This window comes from Onychomys torridus, chromosome 3 (assembly GCF_903995425.1).
Source record: "Onychomys torridus chromosome 3, mOncTor1.1, whole genome shotgun sequence".
In the NCBI taxonomy this organism is placed as follows: Eukaryota; Metazoa; Chordata; class Mammalia; order Rodentia; family Cricetidae; genus Onychomys; species Onychomys torridus.
The window spans coordinates 148,667,197-148,685,631 of NC_050445.1; the positions used below are offsets into that span (position 1 = coordinate 148,667,197).

At 43.7% G+C, this 18,435-nt stretch overlaps 1 protein-coding gene across 4 annotated transcripts in view; it reads right to left on the reverse strand.

Annotated features, from left to right (window-relative positions):
- The window catches only part of Eps8 (epidermal growth factor receptor pathway substrate 8), a 172,736-nt gene that overhangs the window by 18,050 nt on the left and 136,251 nt on the right, over positions 1 to 18,435 (reverse strand). For all 4 annotated transcript variants that reach the window (XM_036180598.1, XM_036180596.1, XM_036180597.1 and 1 more), the window contains 5 exons: positions 18,253 to 18,401; positions 14,035 to 14,218; positions 10,296 to 10,429; positions 4,880 to 4,988; positions 3,924 to 4,067 (listed from right to left, as the gene is read on the reverse strand). In XM_036180598.1, the coding sequence (XP_036036491.1) occupies positions 3,924 to 4,067; positions 4,880 to 4,988; positions 10,296 to 10,429; positions 14,035 to 14,218; positions 18,253 to 18,401 (720 nt within the window). The remainder of the gene's footprint in view (positions 1 to 3,923; positions 4,068 to 4,879; positions 4,989 to 10,295; positions 10,430 to 14,034; positions 14,219 to 18,252; positions 18,402 to 18,435) is intronic.

The window sequence follows — 18,435 nt, forward strand, 5'->3', positions numbered from 1 at the left end:
GACCGGAAATGGAATGGGATGAAAATGAGAAGCACAATCCTGTCCCTTGTAAAAACACCCAGTGAGTCACAGAGTCTGCACAGAAGCAGTTCACATCCAATTCCTGTCTTTGGCCACTCACAGAATGTCCACTTTGCCAATATGCACAGTTTTTCCCAAAGTATTAAAGACACGAAAGGACATATAAGTTGCAAAAAATGGATTCATTGGGGGTGTGGGGGGGAATCCATTCTAAGAATGATGTCCAGTCAGAGTGACTGTTCTCAAGATACAATGCATGGGAGACATGTTCAGAGATCGTATCCCTTTGCGTACTCATACAACAGAACGCTGCTTACATGAAGAGCGGGTGACGTTTCCCAAACCCTTCCTGGAATAACAAGAGTATATCAGGGCATCGGCTCTGGATCCACATGGCTGGGTCCCAGGCCTGGCTTCACGCTGCTGTGTACCTCTGAGCTGCTTATTTATCCTGTGTCCACGTCTGCTGTGTGGCATGTGCCTACTTCATCAGGTTGTTGAGGGGCTTCAGGGAGATTTACAGGTGGAGAACTTAAAGAACTCTGGGCTCAGAATGGCACTGCCTACTGGCTTTGTCTGCTTCACTGTCACTATGAAGCTGGCTCTGCTGATCACTCAGCAGCTATCATGCTGTGGCAGGGCACAAAAATCTATACTTTGTAGCCCATGCTGGCCCAGAACTCATTTTGTAGTATAGACTGGCCTCAAACTCCAGAAATCCTCCTGCTTCAGCCTCCCAGGTGTAGTGATGATGGTTATGAGTCACCAAATCTTGCTTTACTTCGAAGTTTGGGTATCATTGGGCGGAAGGGGGAAGAGATCTGTATGGATAGGATGGAAGTCACTGCTCTTCGTACAGCTGGGCAAAGGACAGGGCAGAGCAACAGGTGGCCCGGACACAGGTGTGCTGCCAGCCTCTGCAAAGAAGGCACTAAGTGCCATCACTCTTCCCGTCAATAAAGATGCCGGCACTGAACAAAGCATGATGGCCTGATGGCAAAGAGTGAGGCATGACTCGAAAGCACCCCTGGGCTTCACCAACAACTAGAGGGACCTCGCCATTCTGAAGCAAACTGCTCGTTTTTCTCAGATGCCTCTGTCTGAGACATCTAAAGGTAGCTATGATGCTGTCATAGAGACAGAGGGTTGGCTGGGATATGCTTCTGAAGGTTTTTCTTTCCCATGCTGCTCCATTCTCCTTTTCAGAACTATTACCAGTTCATTAAGAACAGGAATCCTTTGAGAGAAGCAGTGGTGTCACGGCAGGTAGGTAAGGACACAGTGGTGTCATTGCAGGTAGGTAAGGACACAGTAGTGTCATTGCAGGTAGGTAAGCACACAGTGGTGTCATTGCAGGTAGGTAAGGACACAGTGGTGTCATGGCAGGTAGGTAAGGACACAGTGGTGTCATGGCAGGTAGGTAAGCACACAGTGGTGTCATTGCAGGTAGGTAAGGACACAGTAGTGTCACGGCAGGGAGGTAAGGACACAGCAGGTAGTCAGGCTGTTTATTATGACTTACGAGATCTTCATTGCATTCAGCCTAGAGTTTCCAGTGTAGAAAGGGTAGAGAGTTTATAATATCTTTCAAAGGCAGGCACTCACCCTAAACTCTACGCATATGGAGAGGTGGTGGGAGAGGAGAGACAGGCAGAGGGAGAGGAGGGAGAGGAGAGGGGAGAGCACGCACCACAAGCACTGTTCGACACACATTTCTGCAGTGAGACTGTGGGAACAGCCAAAGCATGCAATCCTCCTCAGCAACCACAAATCTCTATTTACACAAAGTTTCAGCGGAGACTCCTGGAACTTGTGAACACTCAAAAAACAAACTCTTAATTGTGTCAAAGTTGACGTAAATATAAGATGAGGTTCTGTGAAGGAACAGAATCAGGGAGAATGGGTGTTGTGTTCTCTCCAAGGACTATTTTTGCCTGTGGTGCGTATTAATCATTTGGGTTCATTTTAGCCAGAGGCAAGCTTGAAACAGGAAAGTCAACACAGTTTGGGCCAGGAGTCAAGCTGAAGTACAAGGCAAGACCAAATAGCAAGCAATAAAGAACGGAAGTCAGACTCCTTGCTAGGGAGTTTCAAGTGGGGTACCCACCCAGAACACACATGACTTGCAAGTTTAATTAAGTTACATTATTTTCAGTTTATCTGTTCCTAGGAATCATGCACACAAGCAAAATTCAATTTGAGTAACTGTTTTTAATATGTAAACTTAGACATTCTTGGATCTGCTTGCCCATGTGGCCTAAGGATATCCTTTATAAATGGTGCATGCTACTCTTTGTCATTAGTTAGAATGTTTAAAAATCCTTACTTCTCAAAGAGCAAATATTCCCCTTCATGGTTTCAGACACACATTTCAAGCATATATGGCATCACTGTTAAGGATAAGTTAAAAAAAACTTTCAGGAAAGAGAGCAGAGGCTTGACACCCATCCTCTGGAGAGAGGCCTTTCATCATTATGCCAGTTGACCACAGCTCACACTTAGGAAAGGAGGAACATACAGAAAGGAAGTGGTATAGAAAATTAAGTTAGAAAATTCACTGCAAAAATCCACGGTAAGCACAGTAGACCATACCTTGAATAATTCAAATTCCTTCTTTGGCATCAAAAGCTAATGATAAATGATTGGCATAAGTAAGAACATACATCACGCCAGGCCAGGAAAACAAAACACCAAGCACAAGAAACAGACTTCTACTGCCATTGTTTACACCATGACAGGTTGCAGAAAAACACCAATGTCTGTCTTCTTTTTCTTTTTTGAGGCAGAGTCTTACTATGTTAGCACAAGGTGACATCGAATTTGTGATGATCCTGCCTCTGCTCCCCAAGTTCTGGGAAATGGGTATGTGTCTCCACACTGAAGGGTAGAATTCTTTACATCAAGGGTTTGCTTGGCTCGTGGCTTAGTCTAATAAGGTCAAATTCCTCTGGGAAGGAGCAAGGATCTACTGAAGACTTGAATGTCACAAGACGTTCCAAGTGCTTGGAGAACTCAGTGTGGCAGCCAGGATAGTGAACTCTACTCAAGGCCTGCACACTTTGTGTTCTTCAAGCCTAGACCTGACCAACACTGAGCTGCTTTACAGTATACCCCATGAAGCTGCTCCACGAATCAGTGAAGCTAGTGAAATCACAGTAAAAACGGAGCCAGGAACAGTGTTTTTCTCAAGATTGAAAATTAAAAGACTCCTTCCCTAAGGCACAGGGAAGAAGCCACTAGGGTTCGAGGTTGTGCATGAGGGGCCATAATTTCTAACTCTATTACAGGACCTCACTCCAGTGAGCCAGCTCAAGTGAATACAGCTGCCAAAACGGATAAACTGACCAGGCAACCAATATCCTGAAACGGTGGTATGTGTGAGCTTGGGGAAGTCTTCAGTGATCACTGGGAAGAGCCTGTCTTACCTCATCTACAACATAGATGATAGATTTAGCCTTAATGTAAAGAAAGGAAAAACACTGTAACACCAGGTCATATACTCATACATGTGTGAAGGCATGCTGAATGAGAACTGGAGGCTGGCCAGAGACTGAACATTTAATCGACGCTCAAGATAAAGGCTGTAAAAGATGGGGTTCTACCCTCCAACCAGTCTTACAGCCATATCAATGAGCAAAGATAAAAAGTTATTTTCAGAAACACTACAAATTGACATAAAAAAAGCATTCAGAGAAGCAGCAACTTATTTGCTGGACGTTTAACAGGTTCCTTAGGAAATGAATCAGAAAACATGCAAATTCTCTACTATCTCTCCACATTCCTCTTCAGTTGCTCTCAAAAATACAACCAATTCAAGCTCAAAGTGACTAATACACAAAAGTCACTTCATTACTCTTCCTGGGTATCTGTAAATACTAACGCTTGCCCAGAACCCAAGTTACCTGTATGGTGTGTGTGTATGGGGGATCAGCACGCCCCACTCCAGATTCCGGTGGTCTCACGATATCTAGAATGTTATTTGGCACAAACCCAGAGTCTCCACTGGCATTCCGGACTTTCCACCACTGCTTCCTATCATCCAGTATCTGTCATTATGCAAGGGACAAAAGAGCAATTCCAGTAAGAAAACCCACTGCCAGGCAAAGCTCAAACTTATTTCCCAATTTTAATCAAGATAATTCTTTTCACTTCTGGTAAGGGACTGAGTATGAACTTATGAGACTGAAATTCTTAGGAATTACATGAAGATTTACAATTATTGATATTTGCAGAAAATAGGTACTGTGACAAATGTATCCCAAATATATACTTGGTGCCCAGAATGTACCTGCATCATTTGAGGTACTCAAAGGGCAATAAGATGGCCATTCTGGAAAGTTCTATTGTTTCCATTTGTGGAATAGAAAGGGAAAATATGAAAACTATTTTTAACAAAATGCTTTGTATATATTAGAAATGTACTCCAAAGTAAAACCTAAGAAACACTGTCCTTAATGTGATTACCAAATGGAGTGCTGGTGACATTTGTACAAGAATCCTCAGAGAAAGAGGAAATGCTTTCTTCGATTAAACTGCCATGATTCCTCTCCACAGACTTTATACTTCACCTTGGTTCCAAAATGAATGAACCCCAAAGGAAGGAGGGACAACAAGGCAAGCCACAGAACCCACTTCCCTCTTCCGCAGTGCTGTCTCTCTTACTTGAATGCACGACACTACTAGAAGGACAGACAAACTAGGTAGCTAACACTTCTAAAGAGATACAGATGCTCAGGACGTACCGTGTACCGAGAGACAATTTCGTGGTCTCAGTTTCTCTTTAGAAGGCTCAGAGATATATTAGAAGAACACAGCACATTTACTTTCTTAGAGAGATAAGAAGGTGAAAATCAAGTACCTCTAAGACGTCATCCTTCAGAACCGAGAGCTCACTGTTGTTCCTTGCCACAAAGTCATACTTGGATTTGGCGTATTTCTTGGTTTGTGTTTTGACTGAGTCATAACTTCTATAAAAAGAAAGGAAGAACTTTATCGTTCTACTAGTTTTTCTAAAGCCTGAGATTATAAGTAAACATGAGGGCTAGTCCAACCCTTTCAAAAGTATGAGAATTAAAAGGAACCACAGGGTTTTTCCTATTTAAAAAAATAAACTGGGGCTGGAGGGATGGTTAAGCTAAAGGAGGACACCACTTTCGCAGAGGGCTTGAGTTCCCAGCACCCACATTGGGAGCTAACAACCACCTATAACTCCAACTTCAGGGGATCTGACATCTGCTCTGGCCTCCATCTGGCACACATATTCGGGGGGTGGGGGGTGGGGGTGGGGATGGGTACACACACATAAATAAATAAGTGATTTTTTTTGTTTTTTTGCTTCTTGTTTTTTGTTTGGCTTTTGTTTTTTTAGAACAAACTATCGCTCAGACAAAATAAAATGATGCTAAATTCCAAGACTAGTTGGTACTGAGCTAAATCTAGACTCTAAACTTGTGAGTTATGTACTAAACACACATATTAAGGTCAGACATAGTGTTATATGCCTAGAATCCCAGAGGCTGAGGCAAGAGGATCAGGAATTCAATGTCATCTTGGACTACACATCAAGTTGCAGGCCAGTCTAGACTATGTGAGACCCCATCTCAGAAAGAGTGGAAAAACGCACATGCAAGAGTGACCATGATTAGCTTATGTACCATAAAAGGACGGAATGTAAGTGTGAAATTAAGAGACCACGCCCATAGCATGACTTCACTTACTCAAGCGACATTTCACAACCAACTAAACACGTTAAAAATTACGTCCAGGGACCGTTTTAAAGGAACCTTCGCTCAGTTACTAAAAGTGCAAGAGAAGGGATCCCTCAAGGATACAGCCAGCAACCTTCTCAAGCAAGGAAGAAAGCACAATTTTTAATTCACTATAAGGTTTAAATTATAATAACTGATCAATGGGCCCTGTTTTTTTTTTAAAGGATATGTTCTTTGAAAACCAAATACTTCTTCTAATAATTTGGGGTTAACAGATTTAACAATGTATTTAATGTTACTTTTTTACATGTACAATAAAACTTCATGCATTAAATAGTATTCTTATTTTCTTCATATCTTGCATAATGTTTCAACAATAAAACAATAATGCTGAATCCGAAAGATTTTATTCCTCTACCTCCTCCAATCACATTTCTACATTTCCTCACAAACTCTATGAAAAAGTCGACAGACTGAGGCCAAAGATGGCCATCCATCCCAGTTTTCTGGCATTCTGAGTCATACCTGGGCCCTATGTAGACACAGGGTAACCATGCATCCCAGATCTACTCTATCTCTCAGACTCTCATTCCATCATACATGGGGGCCAGAGCAAAGGATGCCTGTGAGCTGTGCCAACTACCAGCCATCTTCAGCAGATTAAAACAAAGAGTGAACTTATGCCACAAATTATTATGCATTTTACACTTTGTTTTGCTACTTAAGATAAGGCATCATACTGTAGTACATGGTGATGTAATATTTATCATAGAGCCCAGATTGGCCTTAACACATTGGGATCCTGTTGTCTCAGACTCCTGAGCCCTGAGATTATAGGCATGGACCCCAACACCTGGCTTGCTATTAATATGCTACAAATAATCATAGTTTAAGGCTTAGATTCTAAATCCCTACCTCTACTGTGATAGTTTTGACATATATATTATATATTTATAACATATATTTATATTGTATTAAGATTGCTAACATATATTTATATTATACACCTTACATATTTATAGTATATATAATATAACCTATACATTATACAAATATATAACAATGTATATATCATATAAATAAATAAGCTATTCTATATAATATATAACATATGTGCCATATATTTATATTATATTAAGATTAGATATATTCTAATATATATGAGAAAATTGGGGAATAAAGAGATCCACCCATCCCAAAAGTTAGGAAAATACTAATTTCAGTTCTTTCTTTCCATTTCTCCCTTCTGTAATTTGCAAAAGAACCACCACAAATAAGAGGGAATGGATTGTACTGTTAGGAAAAATAGAAAACTCCCTGCAACTGAATATGTGTATCTATCTGAATCCATATGTTAAAAAGCTTTAGCCAGTCATGACAATGCATATGAGGACAGCTCACAATGGGCCAGCTAAAGAATCTGTAGACAGTCGGCAACTGAGCTAACCTGGGTGTCCTGACAGATGCCATCTCTCAGCTGGGATCACTGATTTTTTAGGTTGCAAAGAAAATGTGTCATTATTGCAAAAGCCATCAGATCTGATGTGATTCACTCAAGGGTCTCAAATTTACTTTTGTGATTATGATTAAATGCAATTGGTTTTACATGCAAGAATGCAGTAGGTGCTGTGTGAAGTGTATCAATTATTCGGTCAGATTGTCATGCCATAAGGTAGTTGATTTTTACCTTTTCAGAGACTAATTTACTGTGAGCAGGTGCGGCTGGTTAGGCAAAGAAGCCCTGAGGTTACTGCTGCCTCTACATCTGCTGTAGTTTGTTATGTTTTTGGTTTTGCTTTAGAGATCAGGTATTGCTAAGTAGCTATGGCTGGTCTGAGATTCATCATAAATCGCAGACCAGCCTTGAACTTGGAAATTCTCAAAGACAAATCAGAAATGCAATCATAATGTTAATCCTTGAAGTTCATAAAATTCTTATTTGTTCTGGATTTCTAAATTTACATTTTATTTCATTACAGTTACAGCATTATTTTAACTTCCTAAGTCAATTCTGAAAGATATGGTTGAAAGAATAAATCAAAGACATAATTCCCTAAGATCCTATAAAGATCATACAGAACAAAGTGAGCTTTTATAGATTCTGAAGACACTACCACAGTAGAGGCTAAGCCATGGGTAATGAGTCATCTTAAACCTTCCAGAGTCATGTGACCTTATAGGCAGGTAAAGACTGAAATGTTGGACACAACCATTGAGTCATTCAGTCCACCAAATATGGACTTACCTAGTGACTGACAGACCACACAATGCATGTGTATATGTAAGGCTACATACATGTGTGTACATGCTTCTGGAGACCCAAAATTGATTTCCAGTGTCCTCCTCTATCACTTCCCACTTTCCACACTGAGGGAGGGTCTCTCCCCGAACCCAAGCGCATCAGTGCTGGCTCGTGTAGCTCACTAGCCCTGGGGATTCCCTGTTTCTGTCTCCCAAACGCTAGAAGTAGAAGGGGCCTTCATGTCTGCCCAACTTCTTTATGGTTCTAAGAATGCAAATTCCCTTCCCACACTTGCAGGGCAAGTGCTTATCCACTTAGCCATTCCCCCATTCACTAACCATTTTTCAAATAACTAAAACTTCTTGCAGGGCGGTGGTGGCGCACGCCTTTAATCCCAGAACTCAAGAGGCAGAGCCAGGTGGATCTCTGTGAGTTCGAGGCCAGCCTTGGCTACTAAGTGAGTTCCAGGAAAGGCACAAAGCTACACAGAGAAACCCTGTCTCAAAGAAACAAAAAAACCAAATCAAAACAAAACAAAACACCCAAAAACTTCTATGTTGGCATTTCCAAAATTCATTATTCATTGCTGACTTACCTTTGAACTCAATTTAGTATGTTACTGGTGCCCTTAGAATAACACCTGTAGTTTCCATGGATTACCTGCTGTCATCCTTAACCAAGCTCCACCCACCTGCTTTTGATATACGCTATCTATCACGCATCCCAGACTAGCCTGGTACCAGCTGAGGTAGCCTTGAACTTCTGACCCTCCAAGTGATTGAATTACAGGTGTGTGCCACTGTCATGGTTTTCTGTGTTGCTGAGGATCGAACCCAGGACCTTATGCATGCTGGACAAGCAATGGATGACCTGAGCAACATCCCCAGCTCTCACACTCTACAGGAAAATAATAAATTGAAAAAAAAAAAAAAAAAAACTCCATATAGAGAGTGGAATGCTGGGACACTCCACCAATTCAGTGAATGTGCATCCCTCTATATCCCTGATACCAACATCTAATCATTTCTTTCTCTTCTGGTTTAGGCTGGTGTGTATGTAACCTCAACTGCTGGAAAACCACATTTCTGTAAAAATGGGGACTTCATGGAGTTCTTTTATTTTTTCTAGATTTCCAATTCTCCATGTTTCGCTAAATTAAGTCTTTAAGAAATAAAAATGCAAGAAGACAGTAAAAATGGAAAAGTACACCTCTATTTAAACATATTTATTATATGTTTACTTATATTACACTAAATTATATCTAGTGTAAGTACACACATACACAGAGAGAGAGAGAGAGAGAGAGAGAGAGAGAGAGAGAGAGAGAGAGGAGGGAATGAGACAGAAACAGAGGCTCACACTGTAGACCAGGCTAGCCCAGAGCATACAGCCAAACCTGGCCTTGAACTCACCATCCTCACACCTCAGTCAACACAAGTGCTGGGATTATAAGCATATGCTACCATACCTGGTTTATTCTGGTGAGTCTAATATTCCATCTACAGGGGGGGATTTTTAGGTTTTGTATTTTGTTTTTAGTTTTTGGTAGATGCAAAAAAAGGTAGAAATTGTTTCCTTCATAGGTTACTGAGCTAGAAACTCTTTGAAAAAACTCATTGTAGAGTGTGTGCAGGTGAGTGCTGGCCACGGCATGTGTGCAGTGAGTGCTGGCCACGGCACTGGCCACAGCATGTGTGCAGTGAGTGTTGGCCATGGCACTGGCCATGGCATGTGTGGTGAGTGCTGGGCTAGACATGTGTGTGGTAAGTGCTGGGCTTGGCATGTGTGTGGTGAGTGCTGGGCTCGGCATGTGTGCTGTGGTGAGTGCTGGGCTCGGCATGTGCGGTGAGTTGTCACCTTCTACCCTGTTTGAGGCAGGGCCTCTTGCCCCAGGCTGCATCAAGGCTAGCGGGCCTTTGGCTTCAGGGAATCCTCCTGCCTGCACCTCCTATCATACATGTGCTAATATGTTCAGTTTATGTTTGTTCTGGGTGTCAGAACTTGGGCCTTCCTGCTTGTGCATCAAGGACTTTACTCACTGAGCCATGTTCTCTGCCTGAGGAAGCTCTCTGGAAACTATCTGGTGCAAACTAGTGGAACAACCAGCGCTTTAAAGATAATTCTTGCCCCTTCCTATGCAGATCACAGCCAGAAGTATCTTCTAACAGAGCAAAAGTCACGCAGTGGGATTTGCACTGAGAATCACAGACTAGAGGTCCTGACTCTCTCCTGCACATCAAAGCCCCACCCCTGCCTCCAACCCCATTAGCCTAAGTCACCAATAGCTACCCACAGAGCTCCCCATGGCATGTGCTGAGTGTTACCTATCTACATGGCGATTAGGAGTTGACTTGAAAGCCACGGCGGCCTCCCCTTGGTCCAGATGCGGCCCTCTGTTGTACATGCTGCTATTGAACGCATACCCATCAGATGGAGAGTAGTCGGACACACTGGAATGCTGGAAGACAGAATTACATGGGCATGTCACCAAGCACTGCTGGCATGAGCTCCCCATCACTCAACCCTGCCCTAGACTGTAACTGGTTTCCACTGTCATGGCATTGCTCATTGTGCTATTAGGCTGTGACAAAGGGTGACTCATATTTGTCATCAGTGCACAGGTTAAATCTTAATTCTGAAAATATTAGTTATAGAAGCAGAAAGTTCTTTCCTGAGGAATTCCAGCAATAGATGATTTTGATCTTAGAAAGACTTTAACACTGAAAACAATAAAATTGGAAGATGACCTTTAACCTAGTCATTCAGCACTCTAGTGATCGCATGACAATGCCTTGTTCTGTATACTATAATGGAATTACATCACTCTACTTTCTTTCATCTTAGCACCCCCAAACACCATTTTAAAACTCTGTTACCAATGGCTGAATTGCTATCAGAGTCACTACAACAGACACTATAAATGCACAAAAAACTGTGACCTTGTTAGTCAAGAGTCCAGGAGGAGAGAACTCTGGAATCATTTCTTCTCTGTGGAAAACACTATTTAGATCACTGGCTGCTACAGAGGGAGAGTTGATGCCTGTGACCTTTGAGCATAGTGACTTTAAAGCCACAGGGGCCACATGCTCAGACTATGAAACAACCCAACAGGTCAGCTCAGATTTCAAGGGTTTCCATATGTGAAAAGAAATGGGGGGGTGTACTGGATGCTGAAGCAGATGAGCGCCCTGGGGTTTGCACGATTTGGGGGTTCACTGCGGCAAACTCTCCTTACTTGGGAAGGTTAGCGGAGTCTCTAAGCTGGAGAGTCCCAACTGTCAATTCTAATGAAAAGGCTGGTGAGAACAAGCTGAGTTCATCCACAGGCAATGTCTCCAGTGGACCAGTGTGGATGTTAAAAACCACAATCACATAGCCACCCAGAATATATACTGGCGAGCAGATCCTCACAAACAAATACAAATAGATTCTTCCCAGCCACTTTAACTCCTGGGACTAGTCAACTCCCCAAGAGCCAGCAGAGATGTGGAATTCAATTAGGTAATTGAAAAACAAAATCAAAGGCTTGGACAACTGGGGCCAGGAACTGCTAGAGTCATTCCCACCTTTTGCCTATTTCCAGGGCAGACCAGTTCCTGGCCAGTATGAAGTCACGGGTCCTGAGAGGGCCTGGGCATGCCAGGAAGGGGGAGATGGGGCAAGTGAGTACATGGTAACTACATGGCCTGGCTGAGGCCGCTGAGGCTTCACAGGAAGCAGGGAAGTTGATAGTGTCACCTACCCTCATCACTTGATGTCATCTATGCTGCTCAATTCTAAACAAAATCACTCAATCCTGAATTGCTGAAGACTTGCCGTAAGTGCACTTATTATAGCAGCAATAAAATATAATAAAGTCTCTCCTAGCAAGATCGTGCTTCACAAGCACTTTAAGTCACCATCACCTGCGCTTTTTTCTCCCGCAAAATCCCAGCCTAGCAGGCATCTCTCACTCCATCTTCTTAAGCCTCTGCATGGCCACTTAAATCATAAAATGGCAAATATTTTACAGCAGGAAGATGACAGCTCATGACCAGGGAGGATCCTCAATAACTCTTCTTTTAAAATTACGGGTTGAGAGTAGACAGGCGTATACACTCACAGCCTAGAACACACATACTGTTCCTCCTTAAACACAGGAACTGTGAAAGGATCCACAACGGTGTGACTTCCCAAGACACACATGATTAAGTGGCATATTTTCTTGTGTAAGATAAGAACACCACAAGCTGGACATTTCTGTGACTCAAAAACAGCTGTAACTATGGCAACACCAAATGAATTACCATTTCCTGTATGCTTGTATCCCCCCCCCCCCCCGCCCCTCAACATACACACAGCTGCTTTCTAAATAGAAGAAAAATTCAGTCATGAGGTCTGAACTATCAAACTCAGGCAGGGACATGTGCTACTCAGCCAGTGACCAGAGAATGATGTCACCATCATCAGGCATTTAGAGGAAAGGCCAGGTATGAAGTCTTCCCTTCCACACAGCCAGAGGGAAAACAGTCACATTCACAGAAAGAGGACTTCAAAGAAGTGTATTAGCGTTAGTTTTAAAAATTCTGGATTGTAACAAATTGCCTTTTAGAGAAAAATTTGTGTTTGTGTGTGTTGAGGGTGTGTGTTGTGTGTACATACATATGTGATGCTGAAGGTGACATCAATGGCTTCTTATATTGCTCCCACCTTATATTTTTGAGTCAGGGTCACCTACTAAGCCAGAAGCTCACCAATGGATTAAGACTAGCCAGTCAATGAGCTAGGGATCCTCCTTGTCTCCACCTCCCCACCTCTAGGATTCCAGGTACACATCACACCTGACTTGATCATGAGGGATGGGTGACTGGAGCTGGGACAGTCCTCCTGCCTCCACATGGGCTCTGTACCTGCTGGCCATCTCTCCAGCCCACAGAGCACAAGAAATTCCCTAGCCAACATCAATGTCCAAAGAACAATTTTGTCCAAGGGAACAATTTTAAGCAATTTAACTTACATGAATGTTTCTTCTTAAAAGTGGTCAGAAATACTGTGACTTGCTAACGCCTTTCCTCATATAGTGTTTTCCATATTACAAACCCACTCATCAAAAGAATTTGACAGGAATGACTCGGACTTCGGGAGTATCTAGCTGCCACTCACTGCTGCTTTTTCCGTTAGTCCTCATCCACATGGCTACACGGGTTCTGAGCATCCCATTTGTACTTGATTCAGCTTTTAATTCTTTCCAGTAGGAAAAATATGGTCACAGAAAAGTCATTTTTCAAGAACATCATACTATATACCCAATTTCAGTCCTCTCATTGGCTCCCCAAACAGGGTTATAATCTAAAGATTAATCAATAACTGAAAGATGAAATACATGGTATGATCTTCTGCAGATGCAACATTGTTGTGGTCATTTGTCAGAGGAGTAAAATCCACATAAGCCTTGCTCCTCTACATTCTTCCAAAGATTAGAACAGAAGGGAGCTGGAGGGGGCTGGAGGGGACAGGAGGGGGCTGGAGGGGGCAGGAGGGGACAGGAGGGGGCTGGAGGGGACAGGAGGGGACAAGAGGGCAGTCACAGTATCAGGGAGAGAAGAAAGCCACACAGAAGCAGAGAAAAGAGCAGCAGGGCAGGGTGGGGGCAGGGGCGGGATGGTGACAGGAAGAGAAGGAGGAAGAGAGGAAGGAAGCAGGAAAGCAGGAGTGAGGAAATATGGTATTTGTGAAAGAGTTGATTAGAATCAGCAGGATCTAGTTCAGGGAACTGCCTTGAGGGTCTAAGGATGGGAAAGGGAAACCAGAAACCGAGCAGACAGTGCTTGAGGGCAAGCTCCTGACAGAGAAAAGGGACAAAGAGGACCTACCGAGGAAGAGAATGTGGCAGAGAGTGAGTCAGCTGGGGCAGGGGAAGAGAAGGACCTAGCAACCATCATAAACACAAGAAAGAGCTGAGAGAACTCAGCAGCCGCAGGAGAGGGTAACGCTTAGTCACTGGTTCTAGAACAGTCTTCTGTAAGTGGTGACTCCCCATGACCATCACACCATCCTCAGAAACCAAACGCCATGGCTCCTGACCTCTGTGGACAGTCGCTTGCTGTCCTGTTTGCGTTGGTGCTCTGCTGCATTGGCCACGGACTCGGCCAGCTGGTACATGTCCTGCTCCGTGGGAGCGCCCATGAAGTTCAGCATCGGGGGCTCCCAGCCATTGCGGAACCTTGGAACGTAAGGCGGGATGAACTGTTCTTTCGGCCACTCTGCTCTGTAGGAGGACATCGAGTTTGTATGTTAGATAATGTGTTCTATGTGGATAGCCAAACACAGAAACAACTCTTTCTCAGGAGGGGAAAGAAACCCTATTTATGCCAGTAGCTCAAACAAATAAAATGAAGGAGTGACTCAATTCTGCTGTATGATCCACTTCTCTACTTCGTCTTAACTTTTCCTGAAGCCTGATGGTCAGCATGAGTATAGGTTTCTTAACGTTGTGCATGGGAACAGAAATGCAGTAAGTATTTAAAGTGTGTGTGTGGGAGGGGGGACGGAGACCCAGCAGCATCTAAAGTACTCTCCAGGCCCCACCACCCAAAAAAACCCCTGCAGGGTAGCTTTGAAAATAGAAACATCCAAGACTGTTATGAAGGGTCATGATTTTTTTAAACTGCAAAATTTCCTAAAATGAAGCAGATGACCAACTTTGTAAATTAAAGTACCAGCTTCATTTTAATTAGGAAAGTCAGCTACTCTGGAGTCGCCAACACCACCCACTCATCAGCTAAGGCCCCTCGAGAGACCGGCTCACACAAGCTCTGAGTCCATCTCAAAACACAGGCGAGGGGACCACAGGCTCCAGCTTTGCCTTCTCCTCCGTGCCCTCTGCCTTACTTTCCACAGGTGACATGTTCTTCTGTGACAGCTCTACTATGATGAAATGAACCCTTTTATTTAACTAATTTAGTTGGTGCCTTCTTGATCCTTTTCCTTTCCACGTGTTTTTAAATCCACATTTATGTCCTAATACCCTTAATGAGGACTAAAGTGACTGATGGTGTCCTCGTGTTAAATGCTAATTACATCCTTCCTTTTGATGCAGCTATTTAAACCATTATTACATTTTCTGACTTCGTGGTCGGGCTCAAAACAAAGTCACTGAAGACCTCAAGCTATTTTTGTATTCTATGAGATGTGACAGATTTAATAAGCCTTATGGAAAAAAAATTAAACCTGGCTTAGGCTTGTCATAACATCACAACCAGCATAAACCTAACATTTTACAAATATATTTAAGCAGCTTTAACACATTATAAAACATAAAAGAAAGGTGGGGGAAGGGTGGTAGTAGCTCGAACCTTTAATCCCAGCACTCAGGGGGCAGAGGCAGGTGACCTGTGAGCTCAAGGCCAGCCTGGTCTACAGAGTGAATTCCAGGACAGCCAGGGCTACTCTGAGAAATCCTGTCTCAAAAAAAAAAAAACCCAAAAACAAAATATAAAACAAACAAACACATAAAAAGGGCTGGAGAGAGGCTCAGCAGTTAAGGGCACTGGCTGTTCTACCAGAGATGACCCAGGTTTAGTTCCAGGCACCCACATGTAATTTCAGTTCCAAGGGATCCAACACCTTCTTCTGGCCTCTATGCGTACCAGGCATGCATGTGGTGCATATACATACATGCAGGTGCTCACATATAGACATAAAATAAAAGCTACTAAATCTTTTAATGAAGATATAAATACCATGAAAACTATAGAGTATGATCTCCTGTGCATAGATATTATAAATAAGTATACAAATAAAGAAAAATAGTATGATAACATGAAAAGCAGTTCATAGCACTTTAAGGAATTTCAGTTTGGTAAAACAGAGTGCAGACTACATTCCCCACATACATGGTAGCCGAAGTCCAGCAAGTAAGTGGGACTGTCTTGTGTGTTTCAATAAAAGAACAAAGTGATGAACTGGTCCGCATCTTTTAGAGAGCCCTCCAGGGACAAGAACAAACTTCCAGGGACTAGTTGCTAATTGGTCAGGACACTGAGTTATTTGCTCTGCCCAGGGAAAGAAAAAGCGTTGTTCAAACAAAGTATGCTAAGGGGTATGCTATGAATCTGGAAGTGCTGGATGACCAGCCCTGCTTGGCACGTGTCAGCTTTAGCTAACAGTTTGTCCTTCTCCATTTCTTTATTAACAAGTGATGATGATTCTAAAATCAGCCCCACATGTTTTTTTTCCAGTGGGTGAAGGGTCTAAGCCAAGAGAAAGCCGATTACTAAGAAGCCAGTGCTACACCATTAACACCTCCCCTCCCTACCCCCATCCCACTGCACCCCCACCCCAGGCTCCTCTGTCTCTGGCTACTTTTGTCCCTAGCCATGGTGGCCCTGGCTAGCAGACTGCTCTCCGAAAACAGTTGCATGCTAGTGCAACTGGTAGTGCATTCCTGTAATCCTAGAACCTTCAGAGGCTGAGGCAGGAGGATAACAAGTTCAAAACTAGCCTAGGCAGTTAACTAAGCAGTTTAGCAAACACCTGTCTCAATGTTAGAGAGTCCTAGAGGGGGGGGGCGGGGGAGGAGAACAGAGCCGCGACTGTGTCATACTCTTGGTCACAAGGTTGGTCATTCTCCACAGCCTTCAGAGTCTGCTCCTTAGCACAGCCGCGAGGCCGTCCTCACCAACCCCGCTTGCGTCTGGACGTCTGCTGTTTTTACACCATTCCCTTCCATCTTTCCCACAACTGTCGACTCCCCGAGGTCCCTCCTCCCTCGTCTCTGGCCTCGCTGCCTCTTGTCTTCTTTTGTGCTTGTCTGTCAACTGCTCTACGGTCACAGAAGTCCTCCACATCCTACTGGAAGGCCACTGCCACGGGAGGATGAACCCCGACTCTGGGGCTTTGTCACTTAAGATGTTATGTGACTTTAAGGAAATGTGTAGACCTTTCTGAGCCTTATTTCTTCATCCATGAAACAGAAATAACAACGATATCTCTATAAAACCCATGGAAGAACACAGAGCATACACTGTGTGCTTGTAGATGTGTGTGTGTGTGTGTGTGTGTGTGTGTGCTTGTAGATGTGTGTGTGTGCCTGTAGATGTGTGTGTGTGTGCCTGTAGATGTGTGTGTGTGCCTGTAGATGTGTGTGTGTGCTTGTAGAGGTGTGTGTGTGCCTGTAGATGTGTGTGTGTGTGTGTGCCTGTAGATGTGTGTGTGTGTGCTTGTAGATGTGTGTGTGTGCTTGTAGATGTGTGTGTGCCTGTAGATGTGTGTGTGTGTGCCTGTAGATGTGTGTGTGTGTGTGCCTGTAGATGTGTGTGTGTGCCTGTAGATGTGTGTGTGTGCCTGTAGATGTGTGTGTGTGCTTGTAGAGGTGTGTGTGTGTGTGCCTGTAGATGTGTGTGTGTGTGTGTGTGCCTGTAGATGTGTGTGTGTGCCTGTAGATGTGTGTGTGTGCCTATAGATGTGTGTGTGTGTGTGTGTGTGTGTGCGCGCGCACGCGCGCGTGTGCATATACACCTATTCCCACTTGGATTGTTAGAAGCTGGCTTGAAATGACAGCTCTTCCTGAGAAATAGATGTCCCTCTCCCTCTCTATCCTTTTCCATCACTCCACCAGGCAGATGGCTCACAGTCTGCTTATGTCACTCTCCTCCCCTTCTGCACACATTATATACTTCCTTTCCCTGGCAACATGATTGTAATTTTTTTAACTTAAAATGACATTTATTTAGTCAACTCCTGTGTGTGTGTGTGTGTGTGTGTGTGTGTGTGTGTGTGTGTGTGCATGTGGGAGGGGGTGTACACATGCCATGGCATGTATCTTGGAGGTCATAGCACTACTATGTTGAGTCAGTTCTTTCCTTCCACCACGCAGGTCTCAGGGATGGAACTCAGGTTTTGGTTTGGCAGCAAGCACCTTTACCTGATGACCCATCACCCTGGCTCAACTTGACAACAAGCTTTGCTTTTTTTCTTTCTCTCCCCTCCCCTTTTTTCTGTAGTTTTTCAAGCTAAGGTTTTTCTGTGTAACAGTCCTGGCTGTCCTAGCCTCTGCTTTGTAGACCAGGCTGGCATCAAACTCACAGAGATCCGCCTGCCTCTGCCTCCTGAGTGCTGGGATTAAAGGCATGTGCCCCCGCTGCCTGGCAACAGCAAGGTTTTCAATGACATTGACTTCTTCATCCCACAACATGGAGTTCTTTATACAAATCTTACATAATTGTCTCCCTGGTTTAGTGCAACAGACAGAGAGTGCTCACAGCATCACAGGTCCTAAATGCTGAACTATCATGTGCTCACCTGACTTTCAGCCAAGTCTCGCCCAGTGACATCCACAGCTGCCGTTCATCTGCAGTGACTGTATAGTTTAAAAAATCAACTGTATCTTTAGTCAACAGTGGGCTGAGCACTGAACTGGCCAGTTCAGGACCTCCTGTTGCCTGGACCACCTAGATGGAAAACAAACCTTTTTTAGCAAGAAAA